Source organism: Apium graveolens, chromosome 1 (assembly GCF_009905375.1).
Source record: "Apium graveolens cultivar Ventura chromosome 1, ASM990537v1, whole genome shotgun sequence".
Lineage (NCBI taxonomy): Eukaryota > Viridiplantae > Streptophyta > Magnoliopsida > Apiales > Apiaceae > Apium > Apium graveolens.
In genome coordinates, this window is record NC_133647.1 from 202,834,894 (window position 1) to 202,850,295 (window position 15,402).

At 38.4% G+C, this 15,402-nt stretch overlaps 1 protein-coding gene across 1 annotated transcript; it reads right to left on the reverse strand.

Annotated features, from left to right (window-relative positions):
• Positions 1 to 3,039: 3,039 nt before the first annotated feature.
• LOC141678960 (receptor protein kinase TMK1-like) lies at positions 3,040 to 6,626 on the reverse strand. Its single transcript, XM_074485425.1, has 2 exons — positions 4,173 to 6,626; positions 3,040 to 3,889 (listed from the first exon to the last, which is right to left on the reverse strand). The coding sequence occupies exons 1-2, from the start codon at positions 6,469 to 6,471 to the stop codon at positions 3,363 to 3,365; spliced, it is 2,826 nt and encodes a 941-aa protein (XP_074341526.1). The 5' UTR covers positions 6,472 to 6,626; the 3' UTR covers positions 3,040 to 3,362.
• Between the last annotated feature and the right edge of the window lie 8,776 nt (positions 6,627 to 15,402).

Below are 15,402 nucleotides of genomic sequence, written 5' to 3' on the forward strand. Positions count from 1 at the left end.
AGACAAGTGTTTAACAAATATATAACTTAAGTTCTACACATATGTTGAACAATAGTTATACTTGTGTAGATCAAATAGATAAAATAATTTTAAATTGGTATTATTAATAAAATTATATTAAATTAATAATGTTTCCTTTTTGCATAACCAAATTTAATATTGATGAACCTTAGAAGGATAGTTCAAAATTATGAAATATATATTTAACAAAATTTTAACAACGGTTTTACACATTCTATATTAAATAAATAAAATTTTCATATCTTTGTGCTCTAATTTGATATTGATGAACTTTAAAAGGATATTGAAAGATTAAATTATATGTATTCAATTAAATTCCAACTATTATTTAATAAATTAAGTTGAATTTACGTGTGTGCGGGCACACGTACTGCATGTGTGTCATTTACAATATATTATCTAATTATTATAAGAAAAGATTAAAATTATAACAGATAAAATTCTAGAAAAAACCCGTGCCTTGCACGGGTTTTTATGCTATTATTCAATTAAAAATAGACTGAATATGGATTTGGATCAAAAACCAATCCACGTCCATATTTAACCATCCAAAACAATCCATATCCATATTTTGCCACCTCTACTTTACGCGTTTTACTCAGGTTTGGGGAGTTAATACTTACATAATTAATTTATTTTCTTTTTAATATTTTTATCAAATATTAATATAATAAATTTGTTCACTTTTCGGGAAAAAAATAAATTTGTTTTCGTATTCATGTTTTTAACTAAATAATATTATAATTCGAATACAATTAATTGTAAACTTTTTACGCGATTAAGTATAATAGTGCGGATTAGGATATATAATTAAAATTTTACGAATTTTCTTAAAATAAAAGAGTGTGGGTACCCTTATAAATTTTATTAAGTAAAAAAATGAATACTTGAAATATTGTACTCTCTCCGTCCAATCCAATTTTATACTGATTTTTCAATGTTTCGCACACATTTCAAGATAAATATAAAGTATATTATCATGATTTATTTTTAAAATTTTCTTTTTTTATATTAAATTTTAAACAACAATTTTTTATTTATGTCAAGGCTACTGTCTCTCTGTACATCGACGTGTGTACGTTGATAACATGCAAATGACCCTGAAACGAGTAGATATGCCTGCTGGACCGGTCGGGGCTGGCAAGTCTTGGCAAGCCGTGCCGAGTCCGTCTCGGTTCTTAAAAACCCTACCTCAATTCGCCTCGTTTTGTTTAACGGTTTGTGAACCGGCCCGGTTTGAGCCGAGTCAAACGATTTTTCGGCGAGCTGATTCTGATTTGTGCCGAGCCAACACCTCGATTCACAGTCTATCGAATATCAAAAGTGCAACCGAAACAAAACAAAAAAGTTTGATTACCAGTAATTGATTAAAGATGTGGCCATGTGAATTGCGGGCCTCATCGGTATCCAAAGCTACCAAGAAACAAAATGAAAACAATCAGATTCATTTCTCAACCTAATCATCATAATTCATCAGTGTCTCGGTTATTCCCTGCACCGATGATACTCGCCGTGAATTACGTTAATAAAGTATATTAGGCTTGTTCGTGTATAGTATATTATAATTCAGACTTTAGACTGAGTAGGTACTAATAGCTAATCAAGTATTTGATTTTGTTTGAAATATTAACAAAAGCTAGTTGTAGCAAAACGACTTAACAAAGAAGCTTCCAAATACCTGCGATTTCTAAGCTTCAAAAGGCATGAAATTAGTCAGTCGTGTAAAGCATGTTAGGTGTGCAAGTGCAAGACTAGTGTGAGAGTTGGAGTTGGTAATTAGAATTTCCACTAATTTCATTATACGAATTATAAACATGTATTCTAACACGAGGTCCAACTTGGATCATTGGATGCACATCATCAGAGCTTCAACAAGGTTGCCTAATCCAGGGGAAGAGACAAAGTTGCTATAAGTTATCGCTATGTGCCTAGCCGATAGTATAGGTCATTAGTAAATGCATGAATGGGTGCAGCCGATAGTATAGGTCATTAGTAAATGCATGAAATGGGTGCGTCTTAAAATTTAAGCAATATACACACCAAGAGAAACTAAATGATCCCAAGTCACAGGCCCCAATGTGATCTTCTAAACATAAATAAATTGGCATCACCGCCGCGGCATCCAGATTGGTGATAAAAGAAACAAGAATATAAAAGGTGGAAGGAGCGGTGGAATACTAGAAGTTTGATCTGAGTCCAGCATTGAGAATATAAAATGGGGGAGAAAAAAATAGAAAATTGCAGTTTAATCAAATAAGTCAAGCACCGAGGACCATGATTACCGGCACCAAATCTGTGAAAATCATATAGTTGTAAGCATGTTAGATATAAATAATGAGGTGATTTTAGTAGTCATTGTTGCAAATGCATGATGTATCCACCCAGCTGGAGTAGAGACCACATGAAAACAAGTATATATATATATAATATGCATACTCATCTTCACAACAGAACAAAGAAACACTGTGATGATAAACATATAACCACCGCCATGGAATATTATATATAGCATGTTATTTAATCATTTGACTAAACTGAGTAGATATGTATTAAGTAAACATAACTAAGAGTGTGGCTGCTGTAGCCATAAGTGTCTTAATCTATGTCGTAAACATGCCTCCTGATGCGCAATATTCTCTACTGAAAGTATAATTTATAGTGGGGATGATACCTTTTGCCTTGTCAACCAGTGTATCCACAACATGTGGTGCCAGTATGATAATTAGTAGTGAACTGCACGGCTAATATTTGTTGACTTCACCTTCTATTAACTTAAACTTGACTAATATTCCTACTGCTTAAATCTACTACAGTTTAATAGGATAACAAACAAACTAAACTGGTGACTTGACATCTCTTACTGAACTTTTGAATTTAAAATAAAAAGAGACAGCAACAACAAGACTAGAGAGCCTTGGGTTGCAAGGTAATATAATACATATCTAGCAATAACATGTCAAGAAAAAGATAATTAATCTGGAAGAGCAACAAACATAAACTTAAGAGTTATACACAAGCTAATAGGCAAGATGATGTACTATTCCAGCCTTAAACTGAATACATGCATGGAAGCTACCAGATAGTAACAAAAAGGATCCTCACTAAGAAAACAGAAATTACGAGAAAGAGTTCCCTATTTGCATTTCAAACTCCACAATGGGCATGGGGAGTTGGATACTACTAGAAATACAATAAAGAACCGCCAAGAAAAGTATAGGAATTTTTAAAATAAACTTGCAAAAGCAACAAGCAAGGGAGAAACAGAAAGAATGAACATAACAAACCTCTAATAAACATCAATAAGAACCCTACTTTCCAGACCTTCAATAACTCTCTCTGCCTCAACGTCCATCTGATGAAGTGAAAGAATCTGCAAACCCTGACGGCCTAGTGGGTATGCTTGTTTGAGTATTATCACTACTTCCAATACCAGAGGAAGAATAATCCATGCCACTCATTCCCTCAAGTGCCTGCCACTTCTTAACTGCCTGTGGCAGCGTAATATCTAGATCGATTCCGTATATGTCATCAGGATCAGGCTCTGACGGCTTCCAGAGCTCAGCCAGAGATGAAAGAACATTAACTGCATGATTCATATCGGGCCTTTGGTGGGGTTCCCTTGCACAGCAATGACCAGCCAATTCAGCTATTGTGCTAATACTTACAAGGGCCTCCTCATCAAGATCAATTGTTGGGTCGATAGCCTTTCGGAATGTCTCTTTGTTGAGTTGCATTCTGCGGAACCATGGAACAAGGTGCACACTATCCTCCTGTTGGGTTTCGTCTAGCGCTCTTCGTCCAGTGATCAGCTCCATGAGAATCACTCCAAAGCTAAAGACATCAATCTTCGTAGTTACTCGGCCCGTCACTATCAATCAAATGGTTCCAGTTAGAAGAGATAACTAATTAATCTACCACTCATTGCATGCTAAAATGAACAGTAAGGATATGAGCAATAAATTTAAAAACAAGGCCATATTTCATACCTAAACGAACCTAAACGAATTACGGAGTACTTTTGAACCTACCAAAAGTCTATATTTGCACAATCATGAATAAGGACAATTAAGGTAAAAAATATTCCTTATGTACAACAAGGAAAATCAATATGAAAATAAAATCATAAGGCACAAAAATATAGATGGGATCACCTGCATATTCTGGTGCCAAATAACCAAAAGTCCCGGCCAATCTGGTTACAAGCGAAGCTTTTCCATCTGGAGCAAGACGGACAAGTCCAAAGTCTGCAACTTTAGCTCGCATATCATCTCCCAGAAGAATGTTGGAAGGCTTAAGATCCCTGTGAATAAAACTCTGTTGGGCCAAACCATGTAGATACTCAACGCCTCTAGCAACGTCCAATGCAATGGTTAGCCTTTTTGTCCATTCAAGAGGTTTCAAACCTTCCTCCTCCCAGCTAAACAGATACCTGCTGAGAGTTCCTTGAGGCATATATTCATAAACAAGTAATCTCTCATTTCCATCGAGGCAATATCCTATAAGCACAACCAAATTTCGGTGTCGAACCTTAGTAAGAACAGCAATCTCAGACTTGAACTCATCCAAACCCTTCTCACTCATCACCCCTGATTCCATCCTCTTGACTGCAATCTTAGTTCCATCATGTAATTCACCACTGTAAACAGTTCCAAAACCACCTTTTCCCAATATATTATCTTGGCTAAAGTTGTTAGTCACATTCCTTAGGACTTGGATGGAAATTACCATGTTTCCAGCCTCAACAATATGCATATCTCTACGTCCACTACTTCCGAGACTCAGAGTTTCGCTAGTAGACCCTCCATTAACACTGGAACCAGTAACTGTGATCTTCACTGCATCTTGGTCTGATCCAGAGTGGCGTGGATGAATCACTGTCGTACCAGGATGTTGTTCTATACCAGAACGCTTGCGCTTAGCTCTGTAGAGACAAACAACCAGGAACCCTGCAACAACAAACGCACAAACACCACCAACAACAGAACCAACAACAACCCCCGTTGAAGATTTGTTCTCACCACGTTGAGGAGCCTCTGCTGTGGAACCAGGGGATGAACCGGGAGTTTTGCCAGTAGGAGTTGTTGGTGTCGTAGCAGGACCACTATCCTTTCCTATATCCACATTACCGCTAAGTTTGACCATCACATTACTCCTAAATGACGGAATTTTACCATGAAGCAGATTGTTTGAAACATCTAATTCTTTTAGATTAACCAAACTTGTGAGCTCGTCCGGGATAACACCAGTAAGATTATTATTTGCAAGAATCAACCTTTGCAATGACGGAATAGAAGAAAAGTTCGGAGAAATAGTACCTGCAAGACCCATTTTCTGAAAATTAATAACCGTAATATTCCCACCATCACACGTAAGACCCAACCACGGTGTACAAGGATCATTTCCTTTCCAATTCTCCGCAAAGTAACTCGGATAACCAACAGATTCCGCAACAGCAAGCAATACATTGACACGAGAATCACACGAAACACCCGGATCATCCAAACAAAAACTATTTCTCTGTTTAACCATATCCACTTCCACAGAATCCTTAAACTTCGGCGTTGGCCCTTGTAACATATTATTCGTCAAATTCACCATCACAAGCGAAGGCAACTCAACAACCGAAACAGGCACAATCCCAGTCAAACTATTATCCCTCAAACTCAAATTCTGCAAATGTCCTAACCCCGAAAGATCCGGAATAGGTCCACTAAACGAATTCGAATGCAACCAAACCTCAGTCAATTCAGTCATATTTTGCAAAACAGCAATACTACCACTCAACTTAGCATCACTATTTTGTCCATTTAACCACAATGTCTGTATCGAAGACCCCGAAAAACTACTAGGCAATTCCCCTTCTAACGAATTAAACGCGAGGTCTAAAACAGTCAATCCAGGAAACGTATCAGTCTCGAAAAAATCAGGAAATTTTCCAGTAATATTACAACTAGTAGCTGAGAATTTCTGAAGAGTACCAACACTTTTTAAACTATCAGGTAATTGCCAAGAATTAAAAGCATTATAACCTATATAAACATCTTGTAAGGAACTCATACCATCAAAAAAATCAAGGGGCATAAAGGTAAATTGATTGGTATGAAGTAACAGAGTTTGAAGTGAACTTAGCCCAGATAAACTCGGTAATGACCCAGTAAGTTGATTCTTGTATAACTCGAGCACTTGTAAAGAAGTAAGGTTTTTCAAAGACATAGGCAGTGACCCTTTTAGATTCTGGTTCCCAATTTGGATCCGGGTCACCCGATTATCGCTTGAGCATTGAATGTGAGTCCATTTACATGGGTCCGAGTCAGTCCAACTCAGTGAGTCAGGCGAGTCAAGCGATTTTTTCAAGTCTTGCATGACTGAAGCGTCGTCAGAGCGAGATGGGTAGGCGAGAATTGAGGTTAGAAAGAGGAGTATACGGAGCCTGAGTATTGGGTACTTCATTTTAGTGTGTGTTTTTTTGGGGGTTTTGAGTGATGAGAAATGTGGGTTTGAGGAGGTGGGGTGGGGTTATTTGGGAAGGGAGATAAAGGGGTGGTGATGGAATGGGGAGAGAATGGAGGGAGAGAGAGAATTGGGAGAGATGGAGAGAGGGGAGATTTTGTATGTATAGGTGTATGTATAGGTGAGTGTGATGGAAGAAGGGGAGTACAGTTGGCACATGCGTGTGGGCCCTGATTTGTTTGATTGATTAAATTAGGTCTTGTGATCCGGAAATCGGTAATTTTTTGTAAATCGGTAGCTTACTCGATCAGTAAAATTTTTAAAAGAATTTTAGTCTGTATTCGATAAATATTCAGTTGGAGGAATATTTATTTTTGATATTATTTCATGTAATGTCTTTCTTTTTCTTGTATTATTAATTTAAAATAAAATTATATATGAAAAATAATGTGGTGTCAGAGAGGTGGCTTTGGTTGTTCAAATATTTGTAGGGAGGATCAATGCTCGATTTATGAATACCGTAAAATCTTGATAAATGAATGTACTCAGGATTAGATAATTTTATTTATTTAATGAGATTATTTATTTATTAAATTTAAAAATATATTATTTTTTATTATGTTGTGATCATAAAAAATTATTTATTTAATAAAATTATTGGTTTGTCGAATATTTATTTATAAAAGTCGTAGAATGCGTTGTTAGTATTACTCCCCTAATTGTGAAGTGTAGGAGTTGAATTTGAACATTTAGAGACTTTGCTCAATGAGCACAAAAGCCAAAAATAGCATCCTATATTTGATTTGTTTTAGTTCAAATTATCATGTGACAGTTGGGATTTGGGAAGGCCATATTGCTATTTTTTTGCAATTCTTGCTGCATTTTCTTACTTTCGAAATCAAGAACACTGAACACCCCTTCTGCAAAAAAAATATATCAAAAACACACCCTTGCTCACACTTGGTTAGGATAAAAAGAAATAATGACAAAAATAACATTTTTTTGGGACTAAGTGACAAAAATACCTATTTTTTAATACCATTTTTACCAATCAAATACACATTCTCAGATTGGGTATTTCAAAAAAAAATCTTATTTTTTTTGTAAAAAAAATCAAAAAAAAAATAGTTGAAATATCCAGTCTAAGAATTGGTATTCGGGCATACACCCAATCTCAGAAAGCGTATTTCATATATCCAATCTCATAAAGCGTATTTTAACTTTAAAAAAATAAAAAAAATTGGTTGAAATACAAAAGGGTAATCGGGCATATACTCAATCTGAAAAAACGTATTTCAAATACTCAATTTGAGAAAGAGTATTTCGTCTGTATTTTTTACCACATTTCTCAAATTTGGTATTTTGGTCACTAATTTCAAAAATATGATTTTTTTTGTATTTTTGATCACATTTCTCAAATTTGGTATTTTGATCACTAAATTCAAAAAATGTGATATTTTTTGCCATCATCCGCCTAAAAACACCGTTGCTGGATTTGCAAATCCGGGGGGCTAAATAAGTATTTCAATGAACAAAGTTCACAATTCACCATGTTCTTGTGAGGCACTTTGTTATTAATTTGTTTTGCACATATTTATAGCTTAAGATGGTTATTTGCTTTAGTTACATAGCAAAGATGTAATGCCACAGCAACTTAAATGAGAAATTATCAAAAACACTACTTTCTCTAAATTTATTTATTATTTTATTATTTTTAATAAAAATATCAAAAACACGGTTTACAATCAAAATTAATCACATGTGCAATTTTTATTTTACATTTTCTAAAAAATGACTAAATTATTTGTGAATGCAAAGTCATAGTTTTGAAAAAAAAAATTAAAAAACTATAATTTTACAAATAAAAACTTAAAAAGTCATATTTTTACAAAAAAAAAAACTTTAAAAAAAGAAAAAGAAAAGGTATATTGGGCTTTTCTCATAAATACCCAAATTTTACAAACTTTTTGTGAAAATACTGTCATTTTTTAAAATAAATTGCAAAAATATTATCCTTCAAAAAATATTTGCAAAAATACGGAGGTTGCATTTGCAAACCTATCTGCAACTGATAGTAACCATATATGCAACTACAAATGCAAATTTGAAAAAATTTGTTAAAAATTACATTTATTTGCAAATTAAGTTGTCCGGGTGGTTGCAAATGGCTAAAAATAAATGCCCTGGCGGGGCCAATACTAATACCACAAAAGTAACCATGAAATCAACTAAAAATAACCCTAAAATCAACAAATCATAACAAAATAAACTCTTTTTTCTAATTAGACCCAATTCGCTTCGTATTCGCAACTAAACTCTTTTTCGACTTCACAATCTCCAATCTCCCCTCTTTCTCTCCACCTACACCTAGAGTTTCAATTTCATTAATCTCCAAATTTTTCGCATTCTTAGAGTCCTTTTTTTTGATTTGTTTTTCACTATTTTGATTCTTATCGATGACTTTTCGATTCGAATCGGAAGATACATAGCCGCCGATCTCGTTGAATCGGATGCTCGGCCGGTGCTGACGCTTTCCGGCCAGAGGTTCGTCGACGTTTGTGTGTTTCTCCGGTTGGTTTGATCTGGTCATCCTCGAGTGTGTGGATTCAACTGCTTTGTTAGAAAATGGGAGACATATATGATTTGTGCGGGGATAGGAGGAAGGAGAGAGACAGGGAGAGGATAGTGAGAAAGAGAGGACAGAGAAGTTTAAAATAGAATGGGAAGATGAAAATGGTATTTTTATAATTTAATTATTTGTATGTTTAAAAAGATGTTATTTTTGCAAGATTTTAATTAAATAATAGAGTTACAAATAAATATCCAAAAATTGATATATTTGTTAAATTCCCGTATATTTCAAAGAACCTCTCGTTAAAAATATTGAAACAACTTTTGAAAATAGAGGATATTGAGCGAATATAAGAGCATGGTGATCCAAAAATAGTAGCTAAGATTTGGAGCACAGCGAGGCACAAGAGAACAAGAAACAGATGGCGCAGAAACACTGGATTGCTCAGACCAAACACAACAAACTCTTATCCAACAACTACATGCATTGCGTATAGAATCGTTCATTTGTAGCTAACAGCAGCCTGGTCCATCCATTTGCACTACTTATATTCCTATTTATATGTCCCCAACACCCCCCTTTATTCTAATTTTTCGGTATTTTGGCACCACTCTACTAATGTCATTTTCTAATTATTTCATGATTGCTACAGAACATTTTTTTTTATTTTTTTTTAATATTTTTGAAATTAAGGATGTGATATTTTGGTATCTGCATGTTCTGCCTGTGAGCAAGTCTTCTTCCTCACGTCTCATAAAAGTTGTGAAATTATGTACTCCCTCGTCCCTTTCAATTGGTTACATTTTTTAGAGAGTGTCCGACACGCATTTTAAGGTACATATAAAATATAGTTCTGTAATTTTTTTTACAATTTTGTTTTTCTGAATAAAAATTAAAACATTCAACTTTTATTCAGAAAAAGAAAATTGTAAAAATAAGTTACATAACTATACTTTTTATGCACCTTAAAATGCGTGCCGGACACTTTTCCATAAATATAAACAATTGGAAGAGACTGAGGGAGTATATTTTAAGCTCTGATCACATGGTATTTGTATATTGAAGCACACTATGTTATATTAAATGAGTTTTAGCTTCGACTTTCAAACTTCAAATTCTTTAGACAACTGCAGCTGTTCTGTAATACTAAGGTCGATTCAAAATAAAAATCTATATATACTGAACACCGAAAATTAAAAACAAAAATAAAATCACTAATCGAATCAATGAACATAAAAGTACGAGTCATCGAATAATTACGTGGTACTCCGTAATTTTATTGTCAGTGTGTAGGTAATCTAAGCGTCAGGGTAATGTTGATTATTTTTTAAGTCTGCATTCATCATAATGTACTATTTAATCAAAAAATACTATATAATTAAGTAAAACACGAGATGTATACTTATTGTCATAATACGTGATTCCGTTCGTGACAATTTTTGGTGAGAAGCACCATGTACTAAAATCTAGGTTGGTGATAAGAGTGAGGTATATGTCATCTGTCTGTTCTGATGAATTGCTTCATGCTAGATTCATTTGGACTGCAGAAATCTCAGTAAGAAACTCAACTAAGTAGGACATATCTGTTCTTTTTCTTGTATTTCCTATTTGCAAAACTTGTTAAATGTGTAGGCATAGTGCTTGTTATTAATGGTTTCATGATCTCTTAGTATCTGCAAAACCTGCTTCTTTCGTTATGTCAAACTCAACACCACACTGGTCATATTGGTTCCTACAAGGATCAACTTGGAAATTTTAAGCACATATATGAATATTTTGTTTCACTTTAGTAGTCGCATATCTAAGCACTTGTTCTCACCATATGGAGAAGTCTGAGCGGGATCTTCATTAATGTTTTCTACAATTCATAGGTACTATTCCACGCCGCTGAAATGAAATCTCTAATGAAGAGATAAGCACGAATCCTTACTAATCGAAATCATATACGACTGCCATTGTTTTCTGCCAAAATAAGTAGTAGTTTAAGACTTTAAGTTACAAATTAGAATGATTGAGAAAGAATGTAAAACAGAGATAAAAACTACTCCATCTGAGAACCAATTTTGCTGTCTCTTCATTTGTTATCATTTTATAGCTGTTCTAGCTTGTTTCCTATCCAATAAAATCGCTATCATTTCATACAATATTTCAGGAAAATCAGCAGAGTAAGACGCCAAGGGATGAAAATTGATGTGACTACCTATCAACTCAACTAGGCACTAGCTACTGCTCAATCCAAGTGCCAATTCCCCCATATTTTTCGGAATAAAGACAAGATGTCATTTGGTATGGAGCCGCTGTCTAATGGGACTCCATGCACCGGGAAGATGGAAGAATCTGGTAACAACAAAGATTGAGGTTTCTCGCCGGAATTAAGATTTATGACGGTGGTTCTTCGCCGAAAAATCAAGTGGTGTGTGGTGGTTTGTGGTTGTCTTAGGCTGAGATTGATCAGAGTAAGTGGTGGCTCCTTTTTCAGCTCTCAACTTCTTACCTCTCTCAATGAGCCTACGTACCATTTATATAGGGATCAAGACTGACATAGTTTTTGGGGAACAAGAAATCTAATGGGCTTATACTTCTTATTCCTAGGCCCGATAGAAGCCCATCCAGAATCCATCTTCCGCTAGCTTTAGGAATGTCCAACCATAATCGCAGGACTTCACGGATAGTGCATCTCTCTGCGCAAGGATAACACTCCGCTACATCTATCTCCCTTGATTTACAGACGCAGGTATAGCCACGGTTCACCCCAAGTGTCGGACGCGTCCCTGTCCCCCAAATGAGGATAACCCACCAGATAAGAGGACAGGTGATCCCAAGCTCTTGGTGCAAATTGCAGGACGACTCCAAAGTTCTCCAACGAGGACCCCCATTGAATACAAGAACAGAGCTCCCAAATCACACACCAAAGTTAACCCCACATCCCCAACGAAGATACCCGTTAAATACAGAAAGAGGTTTTCAATCATCAGGCATACCCCTGGAGGCCTTCAAGCTTTTTCACGGACATCCCCCTCCTTGACCGTCTCAAGAAGATAATTCTTCAAAGAGTACCTACAACAAATATGTTAGTAAAAATAATCTCCATGCTCCCTTCCAAGCATGCTTCTTCCTGAATGATCCTTATGGGAATGTACTGACCATACACAGGACGCGTCCTAAACCATTGGGCGCGTCCACACTTCCATGACGCCTGTACAGTCTCCCCAATATTTTCTTTTTACTGCCCTCCACAACGACAGGGCGCATCCAAAACCATTGCAGGCGGGTCCTCCAGCTTACATTGCCAAAAACCACATTTGCCAGATACTTTCACCATGATGGACGCGTCCACAACGCTTAGGCGCGTTCTACCCTAATCATGTGCTCCCAAGCTTCCTTACTATCAGACCATCCTCCACAAAACATCTCCTCAATGTTAGGCGCGTCCTGTGTTCCTGGACGCGTCCTCACCTTCTTCAATGCAATACCGAGTTTGACCGTAATTAGTCCGCATTTGACCCGAGTCAATTCAATGCCAAATTTTGGGTATAACACCAGCTTATATTTTTTTCAAGCAAGTATTTCATTTAAAGCTTATCATCATCTTTCCACAAGCCTGCACAGTTTAAGTCCCTGTGAGTTGAGCTTAGATTTGTATTGACACAAAATGGAACCATCTCTAAAATAACATATGTAAAATCAATCAATTATAGTTTGATAATTCGTGTTTGTTCCTCCAAACATTAAAGGAGCAATGTCATCAGGAACAATTTACACACTACAAAAAAATGGCTAAATATAATCGGTTCAAAACAGGTCATATTTAACTAAATACGACCGCCATCGATGGTGTTATGCCCGCTTTCGGCCATGGGCCCTAAACAGGTCCCTGTGGGTGCACTAAATAGCTGGACTCTCGTGTGTGGGCTAGAACCATGGATTTATATGACTTGGGCCAGCACATGCGAGCTGGGCTCATGACATGAGAGCTGGGCTCAAACATGCGAGCTGGGCTCGTAACATGCGAGTTGGGTTCACATGCGAGCTGGGTTCATGACATGAGAGCTGGGCTCAAGTGAGGACATGCGAGCTGGACTCACACATGTAAGGTGAACTCACATTTGTCATTTGGGCTCTCATATGCGAGCTGAGCTCGGTTGTGCCCACGCGAGGTGGGCTCAAGTGCCTTCATGCGAGGTGGGCTTAGCTGCCCACACGCGGGCTGAGCTCATGAGCCCACATCTTATAGAAACAGAGGTAACATTATATTTATTATTTGAAGGCGGTGCGGGCCGAGGTGACCAGGTCGGGCCGCATCGAAAGACTTTGTGTGCAACATGGAAAGTGACTCATAGATGACTGAGTTGCTCGTAGATTTCGGGGTCGACACGGGTTGTTCCTACAATCACGGGAAGGATTGCGGAGATGCCGCGAGATTGTAGGAAGCGTGTGGAGCCGGTTGAGATTTACGTGACTAAATTGGCTGAAGGCCTGACTCTATCATGGGCTTGGGCTGCACAGGCTGAAGAGTCCTAACCCTAGCCTACGTGACTTGTTCCCCAAGAACTACGTGAGTCTTGATCCCTATAAATAGGGTACGTAGGCACTTGTATGGGACATGAGTCGACACTTGACAGAGAATAACAAACCCTATTCTTTCTTAAGGAGTCCACATACAAGCTCAGCCACCACCAAACAACCTTCCTCCGTCCTCAAACACCATCCTTGATCTTTGTTCCGCCCATTAACCTCCACAACATTGTTATACAAAATTCTCCCTATAACATTTGGCGCTAGAAGGAGGGGGTAGGAGGTTCATCTTAGGGAGAAAGATGACCAAAGAAAGCAAGCAAGCGACGACACCAGGGAGCGGAGGCAAGAAGGACCCTACTTTCGAACACACGCCCCCAGAGAATCAGGCGCCACCTCCACCAATTGCAACCGTGGACGGGCAGGCTGTGATGACGTATCTCGAAGGGCTGGCCGATCAGATGAATCAGATCAACGCCCGAATGTCAAAGGTAGAAAGAAGCTCGGTCCGGAACGCCAAGCGTAAGGCGCGCCGCCTCAAGGTCTCACAGCGTAGCTGGAAGGGAAAAGGCCCTCAGAAGAAGCTGATCCACGATTTTGATGGCGTGGCAACCGAGACGAAACAGAAGAAAGAAACATCACGTGAAAAGAAAGATATACCCCGAGGCCATGATGAGCGGGGCAGCCAGATCTCTACGAGATCGGGGCCGAAGCCAACTTCATCTGAGGCAAGGTCAACTAGCGTGCTAGACCGAGTGGGTAGAAAACTAAGCGAGCATGACCTCAGGCTCAAATTGGAGAATTGTAAGAAGGAGAGAGAAGAGAAAGAGCCCGTGGATAAAAGAGGCTCGAAAAGGGAACGGGCAACGACCCCTCCGGAAAGATGTCAACACACCTCACCCAGGAGGGAGGAGCGACATAGACACAGAGACAATCATGAAGAGGAGTCGCAGGACCGAGCTGGAGGAGGGGGACGCCGCGAACGACCTCAGGGCTCACACCATTCGAGTAATGCAAGTGGTGACAGAGAAGGAGAAGTTGTTAGAGTAAGGGACCTGAGAAGGATCTTAGATGAGATGGAGCAAGAGAAGAGAGGGCCCCCTGCCTCGGCTGCCCCCTCTCCGTTTACGGCTGCTATCCGATCATCCCCCCTACCTCGGGTGTTTAGGCACAACCCCGACCTTCTATTCAACGGTGAAGCCGACCCGGCGGAGTACCTTATTCAATTTAACACTGAGATGGAAGTCTATCAGGTGCCGGAGATGACCCGTTGCAGACTCTTCGCGGCATCACTCAGAGGTAGTGCCCAACAATGGTTCTCCAAGTTGGGACCGACTAGCATAAGAACGTGGAGGAAATTGGAGGACTTGTTCGTCAGACAATTTCAGTCGACCCTCCACTATTCGCCTCATGTGGCCACGTTAGCCAACATTAAGCAAAGGGAGGGGGAGCCCTTGGCAGAATACTTTCGCGGTTCAACGCCGAGGTCCCCAAGGTGAGAGGAGCCAGTGAGGAGACCATCAAAAATTTCTTGATAGCAGGGCTGAAAGAAGGATCGAAATTTTGGAAGAGCCTCCAAGCGAGTGAGCCGAGGACCTTGGCCGAGTTCTATGAACAAGCCAAACCCTTCAAGAGGGTAGAGAAATCGATGAGAGAGCTGAAAATTAGCGAAAGCTATCGAGACAAGAGGGACCGATCCTCAAGCCCTGACGAAAGGAGGAAGACGTATCGGCGTAGTTCGAGCCCAAAAAAGTCTGCCCGTGGAAAAGAGACCACTAAAGATTCGGGAAGGCCTTATACAAGCAAATGGCAGACACACACCCCTCTGGTAGCTTCTATCGACC